General features: G+C 42.8%; 1 protein-coding gene across 38 annotated transcripts in view; it reads right to left on the minus strand.

Annotated features, from left to right (window-relative positions):
* The window catches only part of LOC110180607 (uncharacterized), a 37,648-nt gene that overhangs the window by 4,764 nt on the left and 17,647 nt on the right, over positions 1-15,237 (minus strand). For 11 of the 38 annotated variants that reach the window (XR_015271310.1, XR_015271309.1, XM_086831333.1 and 8 more), the window contains exons 2-6: positions 12,715-13,133; positions 3,142-3,509; positions 1,726-3,049; positions 1,350-1,659; positions 1,131-1,286 (exon numbers count right to left, since the gene is read on the minus strand). Coding sequence is in view for 32 of the 38 variants with exons in the window: in XM_086831333.1 (XP_086687459.1) it covers positions 1,131-1,286; positions 1,350-1,659; positions 1,726-3,049; positions 3,142-3,509; positions 12,715-12,957 (2,401 nt within the window). In the remaining 6 variants the exon portion in view is untranslated. Of the gene's footprint in view, positions 1-51; positions 763-1,127; positions 1,287-1,349; positions 3,050-3,141; positions 3,510-5,006; positions 5,535-12,714; positions 13,394-15,237 lie in introns of all 38 variants that reach the window. The other 27 variants (XR_015271308.1, XR_015271307.1, XM_086831328.1 and 24 more) reach the window with 8 other exon arrangements.

Raw genomic sequence — 15,237 nt, forward strand, 5'->3', positions numbered from 1 at the left:
TTAAATGAACTCCTCTAACTCAACCCCCTTTATTAGAAATGCCAGCGTTACCTGCACGCTGCAGCATCTGATCCTGTGCCTCAATCTTCCAGATCGTTCGCTTGGCCTTTAACCGACTCCAGCTGCTTGAGTATTCACTGCCTCGGAAGGGTTCCACCAGTGGTGGTTCGGGTGAGGAGCTGGCTTGAGTGCCTCCACCACTGTCGCTATTGTTGTCCCGGAAATATCGCTTCACCTCCTCATCTGCACTGTCCTCTTGATCCAAATCCTGATCATGATCCTGCTCGGCAGCATCGTATAATCTCCTCAGTTGGGTCAGCTGCTGGCTCACTGGGATCTGGGTGTTTCCCAAAAGCTTCAAGCGTGGTGGAGCCACAGGATTACGTGGCAGGGAATCATATAGAGCGCTTCCAAAGAGATCGCTGCTCGTTATTGAAGTGGTGGAGACGGTAGACATGGTAGAGGGTCGACGCTGCGTGGAGTAGGATCCTTCCTCCTGGTAACTGTGAGAGCGAAGCATGGGCGTGGGCACCACAATTGTGGGTTGGGCCAAGGCCGACTCAATGGAGGCTATACTCAAACGACGCATTGCTTCATCGAACTCGCTGGCTGAGCGCATGGTCCTCATGATCAGTGAAGTGGACTTCAATCCCTCGTCCAGGATACGCTGATGCTGGCGAAGATCCTCTAACAGCAGCTCCTGGGCACTGGGACGACGCAGGATATGATGTGTTGCGGGATGTCGATGGGGGTGATCTATTGGGAAATGTGCGGAAAGTGTTGTTTGGTGGGTTTTTTTGGTTCTTTCTTTTTTTCTTTTTGGTTTTAGAGCGTGGGGTTATCGAGTTGAGCTTAGCGAGTGGTGTTGTGTTAGATGTAGCATTAGATGTGGTTTAGAGAAGCGGCAATCAAAGTTCACAACATGCATTAGGAATATTCAGTATTCAAAGTACAGAGTACAGAGTACAGAGGGTTCGAGTCAAGTAGAGGAGTCCATGGCTAAGCCCAGAGATAGACTAGATCATACAACGATTTCAGTATATATACTACAAACTACAGGCATTCCCACTAACTAATAAATTATAACAACTAATTTAATTTTAAGTCTGTTCTAGCAGGAGAGCACCTACCTGATTCCGGCCACTCCTCGGAGCCCAGGCTCACATTGATCTTGGTGGAGTATCCATTGCCAGCGGGCGAAATCTGTTGCTGCTGCTGTCGTTGCTCCACAATGCGAATGCGTTCGGCCACCGATTTACTAGAAATGGGGGAATCACTTGTGGTTCCTGTTTAAATTAGAAATAACAAATATTATTTAATTAATTAAATAAATTCTATTGGAAACCTACCATTCTCCCTGGCTGAGGAAGGACTCTCTCGATCTGCTTTCATGGCCGGCACACTCCACAGGACATCTGCACTCTCAATATTTTCGCCTAAATGATAAGGCTTCGGTTTTACAGGTTTGTTCTTAAGAATACCACGGATATTGGACAGCTCATCGGTCTCATTGTCCGTGGTATCCACTCCACTGGTGGAGGTATAACTATTCCGGGACGTGGACTCCATTAGGCTATAGCGTGGCTCATGCACTGGCTTGGGCACAGTGGTTATCGTCACCTGGGTGGCTATGCTGGGGCCAACACCATTGGTAGATGTCTGCAGGGAATAATTATTAATAAGAATATATATATAATAATCATCAATTTTTCTTGCATTACTCACCGGCTGACTAACCACCTCGGGTGGGTCCATCAGAGTGGCGCGATAGGCCACCGTGCTGGTGGCTATTGTCTTGCGGCGTTGCGAATCATCACCAAAGTGGGTCACATCTTGGCTTTGGGTAGAGGAGCTATTGCTGCTCCCGGCACTGGCCGACTTGACCAGACTCTGCAACGGACCGCTGGCTGTGCGACGGCGTCGTCGAAAGTTTTGCGTAGGCGGTGGCTTACCATCTGTTTCCACAATATTAACACGACCGGATTCAGCGGCAAAGTGCACCTCCGTCTTGCAGAATTCCACACGCTTCTGGGCATTGCCCCGCTGGAGATGACTGCTGGAGTTCGTCGTGGTTGTGGTGGTGGTGGTGGTGCCATTCACTTGAACCTGCGAGGTCTTGCGGACATCACGCCAGGTTTCCTCCACGGCTATCGAGTGGCGTTTACTCAGCTCCCCGGAGAGAGAGTCCGGAGAACTTGGTGCCTGGATGGGCTTTGCAGTTCGTCCAAAGTGGATGACAGTTCCACCATTTTGCTGCTGGGCTGCATTTCGCTCCGTGGGCGACCAGTTGCCCAGCTGCTCACCGGATCTACCTAAGCCGCTATCCGTGGAGGCGTCCACCCGGAAGATACTCTTGTCCTCTGGCGGTGACATCTTTTCGAAGCCGTAGGACTTCCGACGCAGATGCCACTCACTCGAACTGGTATCCTTTTGCCGCTGACGGGATTCCAAGCTATGGGTGTTGTGCACAGCCCGGAAGGCTGAGGGTGCTGGCGGCAGGGGAGTTGCCTTCTCCACGGACACTTCTCGCACCAGAGGTTTCTTTTGATGATAGGCCAGGAAGTCCTCCTTGTATAGACTCTCGTCGGAGAGCTTCTTCAGTTTGCCACGAATCTCCTGCAGAGACTCGGCGGTGAGAAAGGTATTCCGTTTGGCCACCGTAGGCTTGGGTGTGTTAAGGATATTGTCCAGGGCAGCCAGATCCACGTGATTATTCCGCATGGCCGTGTTGAGACGACGACCGTTCTCCAGCTCCGCTCGCAGACGGGCCACACTCACCGAGCTGCCTGGGAGATCTAGAGGTCGAGGTCGAGATCCCGGACTCTTGTAATGATCTTGGGACTGAAAGGAGCGCCGCAGCTTGCTGACACGCCGCCACTCGCCCACCGGCTGCTCGCCGGGCTCCTCGCGCTCCCAGTCGTTGCTGAGATCATCCGTGGAAATGGAGCGAGAGCGCTGGAGCAGCGTGGATCCGAGACCAAGTGCGGACAGGGGCGGAGCGTACACAGACTGGGACACCTGCTGGCGACGCTGATGACGGGCGGTGAGCCTGGAGAAAGGAGTAGAGGAGTGGAGGAGGTAGAGCAGATGTGGTTGGCATCAGGGCCGATCGGGTAATGGCATGAAATTTTTGTTACTTACCGCAGCTCGTCGTCGTCGTTGTCGTTGCCATCGCCATCGTCATCGTTATAATGCCGGAAACTTTCCAAATCACGACGCTGCGTTGGCGTGGTCGCAGCTACGTCAGCACCAGTACCAGTACCAGATCCGCCCACGCGACCTGGGAGTTGGCCATATAAGTCGGACGGCTTGTTGGCCCAGGCGGATGATGATGATAATGATGATGGAAATAATGATGATGATGATGATGGCGGCGATGATTCTGGCCCGACAATTGCATGTAGGCTTATTTTACCCGCACTTCTGTGGGTGTTGCCGCTCGCCTGCGCTGCTGCAGTTGTTAAGTTTGAATTGTTGCTGCTCTGGCTGGAAATGCTCGAGCTGCTTTTCTGTAAAAGGCGGAAGATTGAAAACAAAAATTAAAATCGACTCAAAATCCAGCGAGCGCACAAAGAAGCGCCTCTCGAGTGCGGGTGTCGCTCGTTTCGGTTATCGTTATTGATGTCACCCCGGTAATTGTTACTACTCTATGGCATAATAAATATACATATACATATATTCCGGCCAGGAATCGGAGTGGGTGCACTGTTGGACAGGAACTGCTTAAGGAAGCTAAGCACTTAAGCCCCACCATTAAAGACAGACACACAAAAGCTTAAGTGCAAGGTGAGACGTGGTTAACTATTAATAAATAAAGTTCCGCATTGAAGCCAGAATAATTTAATAACAAATAGAGAAATAAAGTGAACCCAAATTGATAATATAAGAAAGATGTAAACTTAACCCCTTAAAGAGTCATTAGAAAACCATTTCGAAGACTTGAATAAATCTGAAATAAAACAACTTTGCAACGAAATAATTACAACATTCAAATGCCTCAACAGAAAAACGTTTCTAACGACTTTCAGCTAGTGAAATTCCCCCCAAAAAGAAATGTTAGTGTCAAGATTGATGGCCAGAACTGTCAGACGATGAGTGTGGGCGTTGATCTTGTCTTAAGACACTCTTTGGCCTGCCCAATAATTAGAGACTTTTTTACTGCCCGGCCTCCCTAATGAGTGTGTCTCGTTTCGAGAGAGTTGCCAATGAAATTTCCTTTGTGGTCATGACCCAGTTGTCCAACTGAAGTGCTAAGCACCACCTAATCGAGCAGAGCTACAATTTATTAACGATTTCCATTCGATTTCGATTGAACCGGAGATATGACTCAAAGAGAACCCAGACAGACGGTGTCGTCTCTGGACAGTCTAGTCGGCTTTAAGTATTTGATCTATGGATCTTGACCAATTGTAGAAAATTAGCAAATACATATTTATTTTTGGTAGCTAGCTGATGTTCTCTAATGACACGGGTCATTAATCTTTAGCTGTCTTTTATGGTTATATCTAGAAAATCACCTGAAATTATTACAAATGATGAGGGCATAAATTTAATGTCAATCTCATTGGAAAAAGTTGTAATGAATTAAAATAGATTCATGTTTAAGATAACTCTAAATGCATAGATTATATTTTACCAACTTGTTCAGGTTTGGACGCAGTTTTATTACATTTTCCAGATTTTCCCATCAGCTAAGAGCTAAAGCATTTTCCCCACCAAAACAATTGGCAACCGTTAACAACTGACCATTTTCGGTCATTGCCATGGCCATGGTCAGGAGATTACTCCTCGAAAGAAAATCCAATAAAAAACGAGTTGGAAAAAGCAAACATGGGCGCATGCTAATGAGCTAACTAAGCAAGGCAAAGCACACAGGGAAAAATATTTGTTTGTTTTTAAATTCTACTCTTTAAATAAAAAGAAAACCCCTAACCTAATCTTAGTCAACATTTTTCCTGTGTAGCGAAAAAGCCGCAAAGGTGGATTGAGCAAAAACCCTGACTTACCATTAGATTACTCAATTTCAAACTTGGAGCCGTATCAAGTAACAAATTGTGGCCGACTTTGTGCAAATGCTCGACGTCGTCTTGATCGCTCGTCTCGCCATTAATCACCACAAAATCAACATGATCGTCGATGAGCTCCTGGCTCACTGCAGATGCGGATGCGGATGCAGATGCAGATGCAGTTGCAGATGCGGAGGCGGTACGTACGATGCCAGCATCGCTGCCACTGAGACTGCAATCGTCGCTCAGTTCGCAAATGTCAACACCCTGGGAAATCTGAGGAGGAAGGGGAGAACTGGGCCTAAGAGGCGAATCGTGGAGGACACTCTTGCCATTGCCTGTGCGGTGGGTGGTGGATGTGGTTGTGGTGGAGGTGGAGGATGCCCAGGAGGATGAACTCTTTTGTACTGTCTGGGTGCGGATCACCTGCATGGCGCCGTTGGCGGTGCGAGCCTTCAGCACCTCCAACTGTTTGCGCTGTGTGTGCTGTGTGCCATTCGGCTGTGAGATGTTTTGGGAGTCGGATATCTGGAGGAGAGAGTGGAAAGAGATTGGGATTCAGTGGTGGTAGGAATATGCGTGGATACTACAAAGTAGGGACTCCCTTTGAGCACCTTTACTTTGATGGGAATGATATACGAAATGCGTTTAATAAGAGGGTAAACTTAGTGGTTTAGTAAGACTGATGGCGGTTTAAGGTGTATATCTTCTAAGCTTAAAAATAATACTGTAATTAATACAATAATTAATACTATAATTAATTAATTTATATAATTCCCCCCTTTTCAGGTTTTAATTTCCTCTCAAATTCCCTCTGATCTAATTAATACATCCCATAAACTCCCGATAACTGCTGTTTTATCGATTGCATGCCCATGGCAACATTCAAATCAATATAAGATAAATAATGTCTTAAACAAGAAATCGTTATATGATTGTCTAAAAATTCAGTTAGTGTGTGTGTAAACGTGGGTGTGTTCAATATGTCGCAAAAACAAAAACACAAACGGCATTCGGCCGTTGGCAACGGGGCGTATGAAAGTTGCCAGACAAAACACTTGACCGTCAAGCGTTGTGCCAGCTCCCTGCCTCCCGATCTGCTTCAAAAATTTTGTTAGATGCCTCTTATCTCGACAACTGGGCGTGCATTTAGCTCGCTTACTTTGCTCTCCAGCTCACTTGCCACACGTGACCAAACGCCAGCCACAAATCAAAAGACTTAAGAGAGCAACTTCAACTGCAACTGCACCCTTTTGTAGTTATGCACTTGAAAAAATCAACTATAAATTGCATAGCCAGAAGAATTAATAGATTGGTCTAAAAATCTAGCAAGAATGAAAGAATGAAAAAATTAAATAAATAAATGAGAATACGTATGTAAATAAGATAAATAAATGAGAAAACAAAAATAAATTTTTAAAATATGAAAAACAAAAAAAAAATCCTATAAATATTAAGAAAGGAAATATTAAATACATAAAATATATAAAATAAAGGAAAAAATGTCTATGCTTTTTCCATAATTTACTTGTCTCACTTATTCCTTTTCCCTTCTTTGAAAATACCAACATTAAAGGTTAAAGAACAATAAAATCCTGATTATCTCTATGGATTTATTTTTTTTATTTATTTTTTTCCCCTTCTATATTTATCACTTATTAAAAGTTATTTTTAAGTAGTTTCAGTTCAGTTTTTCTCTCTGTATTTACCTGAACAATTAGCAGATCCGTTCATTGGATCGTGCCATGACACACCATCGAAGAAAAGAATAAAAACAAAAATAAGCAAAAGTAATAATACAAAACACACTCACAACTGGCCACAAAGATCGATTGCGGCAATCGATTGCATTTGATGATTTATAGTACTAAAAATGCATAATATCCTCCAAAATGAAAACTTTAACCCCCGCCCGGTGTCCAGTTCGTGGCGTATTCGTGTCAATGACCAAAATGCAGCCGCACATATTTGACTATGAGTCAAAGTGCAGCATTGTTTATACAGAATACGGAAAATTTGAATGGCAAAATAAAAACAAAAGGAAAATTCACATTGTATGCAAGTTGTGGGTTGAGTCATTTCAGGGTTTTTTTTTGGTTCTTGGTTCTTGGTGTTCTCACTTGTGGTTTACCACTCATAAAGCGGCGACTGGTACTTTGAGTGCATATAACTATGACTCTAATTCTGTAATTAGCTTCATTAGATGGGAATGTTTTGGGTTGTTTTCAGACAAAGACCATATCATAGCAATGGGATTATATGAGAGACAGTTTCATTTGGCTGGGAAATGTAGAGTATAAGTAGGGAAAAAGTCACTCTTTGGGGTTATAGGTTGATTTAATTATTCGTTCTTATGTCAGTTGTAGTTTAATGATGTGAAAGGGTTTTAGTTATAGTTTCTTACATTTTTATATAGATACTACTTTCTGGGATTATTTTAAAATAAAGCAATAGTTCATAAATGCTCCATAAACTTTTCATTTATTTATTTTTTCAAGGTTCTTTAGCTTATTGTCTTACATTCCTGTGCTGCACTGTTTTTGAGTTCAGGGTTATCCCTTTCAAAGTTCTCAATCACACAAGTTACATTTATCGACTTCAGTTCTGGTTTTTTGAGGTTTTTTTTTGCCTTGTCCATGTTGATTTCAGTTTTTCATTCGTCCAACGTCCGTCTCCACGAGCTTCCCATTTTGACCCCCGGCGGGGGCAAACGGACAATGCATAATAATTTCAGCGGCTCCCTAAAGTAACACTCATCCTTGAGACTGTTGGGACTGTGACTAAGAAAGAGTGCAGAATTGCAGACCAGCCATAAATTATAAGCCGGGCTTCGATGCCGCGGGCCATGCACGTTCTGCCGGAGTTTCTCACGATCAGGGTTCGTATCGGAAGGAGGCTCTCGGGGGATCGCTGTGGAGACCGCTTTTCCACTTTTCCGTAATGTGTGCCTGCCTGTCTATCGATGACCTCTTTTTTTCCCAACACACCAAACACCAAGCACCAAACTCTGTTCGTTTTTCACTCTCTTATTTGGCTCTGGCCGAGGTTAGCATGTGTAGGCCGCTGGTCTTGATCTTGGCCCGGAGTCTTGTTGTCTGTTCGGGCCTAATTAAGCTGTGGCCAACAATCTCCATGGCCCGAGGGGGAGTCCCAATCAAGGCAACAAACAGCTGGCGAAAGAAAGCCAACTGTAAATGAATTATTTGGCCTGGCCAAAAATCAGCCAACGATCAGTGTCATGATCTCTTGCCGGCAAAACATACACCCGGCTAAGAGAGATAGAGGGAAAAAAGAAAACTACCAAATTGAAAATGCTGAGTACGAAACCGAAACCGAACCAAAGTCAAGTTGAAGGTTCAATGAAATGCAGAGACTTGCCACACGACTTGCCACAGAGCCCAGCATTCGCATATATTATAAGCCAGCCAAAGTCGTGATGATGTTAAGGAAGACTTTGCTTTTGGCTTACAACACTGAGGGAATATTATAGAAAAGTAAATAATTCTCAAAGAAAATTAATTAGATTTTAAGTGCTAATAATATTTAATAAATTCTTACAGCAATTATAAAAGAGTAATCTTGTTTTCGGTGTTCAAAACTTAGAATCCTTTGCTCATTTTGAGAATATATCTTGAGGAAGTTAAACAATTTTTTTTTTCTGTTTACGAATATGCCAAAATATTTTGTGGCCTGAGCCCAGGCCGCGCATGAAACAAATTTAATGATGCTGCACCATCATCATCACGGCCTTAGTCGCAGTCGCAATCGTCTGCCGCCTGGTCGTGGCTGTCTGTCTGTCTGTCTTTCTGTTGGCCATAAGATTGACTGTCTATCTCCTCGTACAACCTCTACAAGTCTTTGCCGCACTGTGTGTGACTTCGCCAAATGCCCCATGTCGGTGTCTATCCGCCTGCCTGACTGCCAGTCCGACCCTCAGTTCGTGGCATGCATGTCGCCTTTTCTGGCTTTGCTGGCAGCTCGCAAAGATCGCCTTCCTAGACATGCCAAAGCGTTGACTCTTTTTATTTTTAGCTGGCACTGACTTTGCCACATTGGTTAAGAAGAGCTTAGAAAAAAGGTATTAAAAATGACTAAAATATTTTCAAAAACTCTATAAAAATGCAAGTTAATATTGCAACCTTTATGGATTTTATTTATTTGCAAATGAAACTAGAAAAGCACTTTTACTCCCACACCACAGTGCCTTTTAAATTTTACTCCTGGCTAAATCACTCTGGCCAGAGCCATTTAGTTTGGACCTTTTTGCCTCTCCGCGATCTGTGCTTTTTAAACTATAATAATATACATTTTTATATGCATTATTTCTGTCACGATCTCGTTGGTTTTATATCTCTATAGGCCCGACCTGAGTGCACCGAGAGTGGTACGAGTAAATCATGTGTGTGGACCACAGAGAGTTGATGCCCCAAGTCATTTGGGGCCTAGTGTGGAGTTCATTAGTGGCCGAGAGGAAACACTTAATTGAGGCAAGACACGTCAGTTGACATCCTCAATTAGTTGCAAGTAATTTACGCTTAAGTACTACAGGAAAAAAAAAGTAAAAATAATAATAATAAAACAGCTGGCCACAGGTAAATCTTTCAAGTGGCTGTTGCATCCTCTCTGCGGGCAGCAAAACTCCTCTATCTTCTTTCTGGTTAGACTTGTGGCAACCCAGTGACCCACAAAGGCAGCCGCAGCGGCATAGCCAGCGGCCTGGTACCGTTAGCCGTGGCAACATTGTGGCAACATGGCCAGAGACCCCAACTGCGATGCAACTAGTGCACAAAAAGAAATTACTGATGTTGTTTTACCAATTAAAATAAGGGTATATTTTAACTAAGAAGAGTTAGTTTTAGGATAGAGCCGCCTGCTTAAACAGAACTGCTTTTCTGAATAGTTTTACATTAATATCTCCAACGTATATCTAGATAAAATAATTTTCTTTCGGTGTTTGCAAATAATTCAAAAGCCGCGACTGCAACTGCGCTTGCATGCTGCAAGCAAAAAAAATGTCTTGCAAAATGTAAATTTCTGTTTTGCGTTTCTTTGGTGATGCCAGCCGCAATCCATAATGCTAATGAAGAAGTTGTCATGGATCTATCCATCGGTTTGCCTAACGGTGCAGCGATACCTGGGTGCGTCTACGATCTGCTCAGTGATCCTCTACAATGCTCTGCTCTACTCTCCTCTGTTCCCGATCGATTGGTTATTGCCAAATTGATTTCCCTGCGATTTGTGGCGGCATTCGCTGCCTTTGACTTTGTCTTTGTCGGCAAAAGAAACGAGCGCTCTTCAGACGAACAGCGGGACATCGGTGATATAAATCCCGGACTTGGCCATCAAATCGAGTCGAGTTGAACGCTTTAAACTGAAACTGATGCGGACCAGGGGCCAGAGATGGCCATTATGTTGGTATTATAGACACTCAGGGTACCTAATTGGATTTAATTAGTTCTTTTTAAAGAAAATAAATTCGAGATTAATGAGAAAGCAAAAGCTTTAAGAACTTTTATATTTCTAAACTTGCATTCTGAGCAATCCAATCAAATTTATACACTTATAAATAAGTTTGAATGTGTTTTGCTAATTCCCCTTATAAGTATTATATATTTAAAATATATTTAGCAATAAGACCACCATTTTTCCCATCACTGACTAGGACCTGGTGTATTCTTTCCACTGATCATCGATTGGTATCGATGGCTTCCCCTAGTGCACCCCTGACGACCCAAGACACGACGCTTTCATCTTTTGGCCAGGCTCTCGGTTTCGGCATCGTCAGCCGCGGTGGCAACAAAGTTCAATCGCGATAAGATACAAAGTCAGCGGAATGAAACAACTTTCAATGGTATTTTTCTCGGGTTTCTCCACCGAATACCCTGCAGCCATAAAAGTATGACTGAAAAAGGGCATATCCATATTGATCGGGTGAATGTAACAGCCGTCAATTGAGTGCGGTCATTAAATGATCACAAATTTAGCTCCAGGAAGGAATGCATTTCAAATGCCAGGCGATCATTAAAGTGGTTATTTTTGGATGAAATTCCCTTCAATAACTGTTTTTAAATAGTACAATAATTTAGCAAGTAAGCTTAAACCCTCTTGATTATAAATATTTCTTTAAAAACTCTCTGAAACAATCCTCAGGTCAACACTCTACAAATATTTCATCATATGATATCATCGATTTGAGCAATAGGATATTCTATTATTTCATAAGCCGATCAGCGTTCAACGAAATAAAAAATCACTTAATTATTTGGATCAATCTCTTCAGTTCGAGTGCCGCCAATACCAAGGCAATGATGTCATTGCATTTGATGGACGTTCCGGGTGAGAATAGCTCCGAGTATCTAGAGTATCTCATAGTCCAGATCTGGCCAAGTATGTGGTGCTATTTCATTTGGCCACGAACTAAGCCAAGATCGAGATTCTATTTGGTTTGTTTTTGATTCTGGGCCGTTGGCACTTGAGGCGCGAACTCGCAACTTGACCACACACTCGTGATGGGCCAGATGCTGATCATGATAATGAACAAGCATAAAATTAACGACAAGCCCTGGGGAGTGCTGATTTTTACCATCCCGTCGAAAGAAGTTATAATTAACCAACAAATTCTAGAGCAATCCATGGCTCAAAGACAAGTGAAATCTGGGGGAAGAGCTTGAATTAATTAAAGGCAAAAACCCCGAAGCGCCTGAAGCGCCTGAAGCGCACCAAGTGATATATCACAATGGAAACGAATCATTCGCCTAAAACCGAAATCTCTCCGCTAGGAAATCGATTGGTAAGTGGCACAGCGTGTGCAACTGCGTTGAAACTTTTCTTATTTCTTTTGTTTTTATTTATTTTCCACTCGTTTAATTTGTGGCCAAACAGCTAAATCGGACTTGCAACCAACTTATCACAATCACTTGGCTCCTCGAGATGTTGTATGTGCGTGTGACCTGTTAATTATGGTTGAGTAAAAGCGGTCAACACACATTTCTAAAGTCTGTGTCCGTGAGAGAAGTTGCTGGCTGACACAGAAAGCCAAGTTCTCAAGCGATTAAGTTGGCAATGCGTTCCATTCTGGCCAAATTATTACAAGCCACGACTTTAACGTTTCATCTAAAGAATTTATGTTGGTTTTTAATGGGAGTTCAACTATTTAAAAGAGTTGTATTTAATTTCATTCAAGATTATTTTTAGATTTCCTTCAGGTTAATCGGCCAACTTCTGTTGATTTTTTGTTGTAGAGCTAATCCCGGGCTAAATAAACTATTAACTGATTAAAATCAGTGAGCTTGGTAACCGAAACTAGTAATCAAGGCACAATTGCCGCAGCCTCCACTAAAATAGTGAACGCCTTCCCATTTAGAGAGTCTCAGACTTCTGCTCTGGCGAACCTTTCAATTTCATTTAAAATACGATGGACAAACACTGAGCCCAGCAATTAGGTCTAGACCGGAGAGGAGCCACAGCTTCCATCAATCAGAGCCCAAAGTAATCGCTTTGTGGTTTGGGGGCTTCAGTAACTTAGGGATGTGTTCGAATATCGTGAGTTCACGAATGACTACCGTATTTAAATATATAAAGATATGGTTGTATTTCTGTTTCAATTTATTTTAATTTTTCTTTTAAAACCTGGGAATGGATCTTGTATTTTATTTCTCTTATATGTATTCCTCACGCTGTCATCTTTATGTGGAAGATTTCTACTCACCTTGCCGTAGCTGTTCAGCGGTCCATTTACCCAGCGGTCTGCCTCGAGGCGTCCGCTGAAGAGGGCTCCGGTATTGGGATCGATGCGTTGCCATTCACGCACCTCGCGCTGAAAGGGGGATCTGGAGCCACTTCCAGTGGTGGCTACACCTCCTCCTCCTCCTCCTCCCGCCTGCAGATGATGATGATGATGATGATGATGGTGATGGCTCTGACTGTGATTGTTTGTTGTGGCCACTTCCATATTGGGTTGGGTGATCTGCAGCTGCTGGTGCTACTGGTGTGCGCTTTTAATTTGCACGCTCGATGCACTCGAGCTGCTTTGCTTCGTTTTCTCCTTCTGTCTCTTTCCTTTCTGATTGTCTGTCTCTTTCGGGATGAGGAGGCTGGACTTCTTCTTCAGCTGCTCCAACTGCTCGCCTATTTCAAATTATTATTTATTGTTATTATGCTACCAGTCTACGTCTGCTTCTGGCTCGCCTCTGCCTTCGCGTTTCGTTTTGGCTAAATTAATGGCAACTTTAATTTATTATCATAATAATAATTTTCTAGCTATTCTAGAGTCCGCTACTGTGTGCGTCTCCCTATAATAATTTCCCTGACTTTTCCTATACCCTCTACGCTTAGCTGGCTTTTGAGACGACTCTCAGTATGCTTTTCTGTGTGCTGTGTGTGTTGTGCTGAAATGACAAGAGCAGAGTTGAAAGAAATGTTCGTTAGTTAATTATGTTGTAGTGTGAAAAAATATATATAGTTTATAGTATATATGTCTAGGCCTGGTATATTTTTGCTGATGCGTGGCGGAAGCAAAAAGTGCTTTGAACTGGCTTTGAAGTCGCTCCCAAGCCGAGCGGATTTCTAATTAAATTTGCGGCCAGCGTCCAGCGGATATGAGATGGCGACTGGAAGAGTCTGGGGAGTCTTGGATTCTTTGATTGTCAGCGGATGTCACAGTCTATTTCCGCCTCAGAACCCCGACACATGTGCGGTGTCCACTTGTTTATCTTTTTTCCTTTATTTCTCTTTTTTTTAGTTTAATTTAATTTAATCTGCTGTTTCGCTATTATTTCAGGTAGTCGTCCGAAACTGTTGCTTCTTCAATGCGTGTCTATTTTTTTTTTTTGGTTTTGTTTTATTTGAAGCTTGTCGTCATATGTCAGAAACATCATTTGTAATTGTCAGAGTTATGCAAGCACTTCATTTATTTTGGGCCACAGTGGTTGGTCTATGGCTTAAAGGTTAAAAACTTGAAGAGTTATTAGTCCAAATTAGTGATTGGGAATATTGGTTGGTGTGTAAAATGCGCAATACTAAACTATATTCATCTTTGAGGAAGCAATGTCTATGTTATGAAATCTTTGGGGTAGTTAATATATTTTCAAACTTAATTAGTTTAGATTATAGTTAAGCAATAAATGGCATTAATCCATGGATAGCAACTAAACTCCAATTGTATCCCCAAGAATGCCTTTCGACCCACTGTTGCACCCATTAAAGCTGTCCAAATAATTGCCGGTCGGCATTAACACTGAAAATGCCTACCCTGTCTTGCGGCTCGGGAAAAATAAAACGGAGAACAGACAGCATTAAAAATAAATGAATTTAGCACAAGCCGGGAGATTCGAAGAGACTCCAAGTTGAAAGCAGACCAACGGATGCAATACACACTAACCCCCCCCTTTGATTGACGCCCACGGAGTTGGGGAGAAAAGCAATTTTTTTGCTGAATATTTTATGCGGCTTCGGCCGACCGCTAAATAGTAACTGTTACTAAGTTTTCCACAGCTTCGGTTGGCCAAGCTGCTCAGGCATTAACTTCCTCATATGCGAGAAGAGCAGCAGCCGGTGGAAACCCGTTTTCCCCGTTGAACTTGCACCAGTTTTTGTAGTTTTTGGTTTCGGTTTTTGGTTTTTGGCTTTGGCTTTGGCTTGTGGCTGAGTGTTTTAGCACTTTGGCTAGAAATAAAAGTGGCTAAAAAATTGTGCGGTGCACTCTTTATTTCCTCGGCACGCAGACTTACTCCACATTCACAAATTGGTTTCGTATTTTGGACACGTTTTGCCGGTTTTGAGTTTTAATTTGTATTTTTCTTTCTTTGCTTACACATCACAGTGTGTGCGCTAGTTGATTGCGTTAATTAAAATTTAATTAGCCGTAATTTAGTGTAATTAAGCGATGGTATAAATTTAATGACATGGTAGAGGGCACCGTGCGGGCATTGGGGGGTGAGCATTGCCAATTTATTTATGCCAAGCTATCGCTTGATTTATACTTTTGCAATGATTGTGGCCAAAAGGTTATGCTGATTTCGACAACAAAAAAAAAGAGAAACAAATTGAATGCATTATAGCCTGGGGGAGGGGAATTTAAATAATGAGGCGACAAAGTTGGTTGCTTAAGTTTTCGGATTGCTTACGTGGAGGAAATATAAAATTTATTAAACAATTGCTCAATTTAAATGTTATTTGAGGTTTTTATTTCTTCTATGGGAAATCTATAAAACATATGATATTTTTAAAGCAG

Source organism: Drosophila serrata, unplaced genomic scaffold (genome assembly GCF_035046125.1).
Source record: "Drosophila serrata isolate PLE 108 unplaced genomic scaffold, ASM3504612v1 contig_240, whole genome shotgun sequence".
In the NCBI taxonomy this organism is placed as follows: domain Eukaryota; kingdom Metazoa; phylum Arthropoda; class Insecta; order Diptera; family Drosophilidae; genus Drosophila; species Drosophila serrata.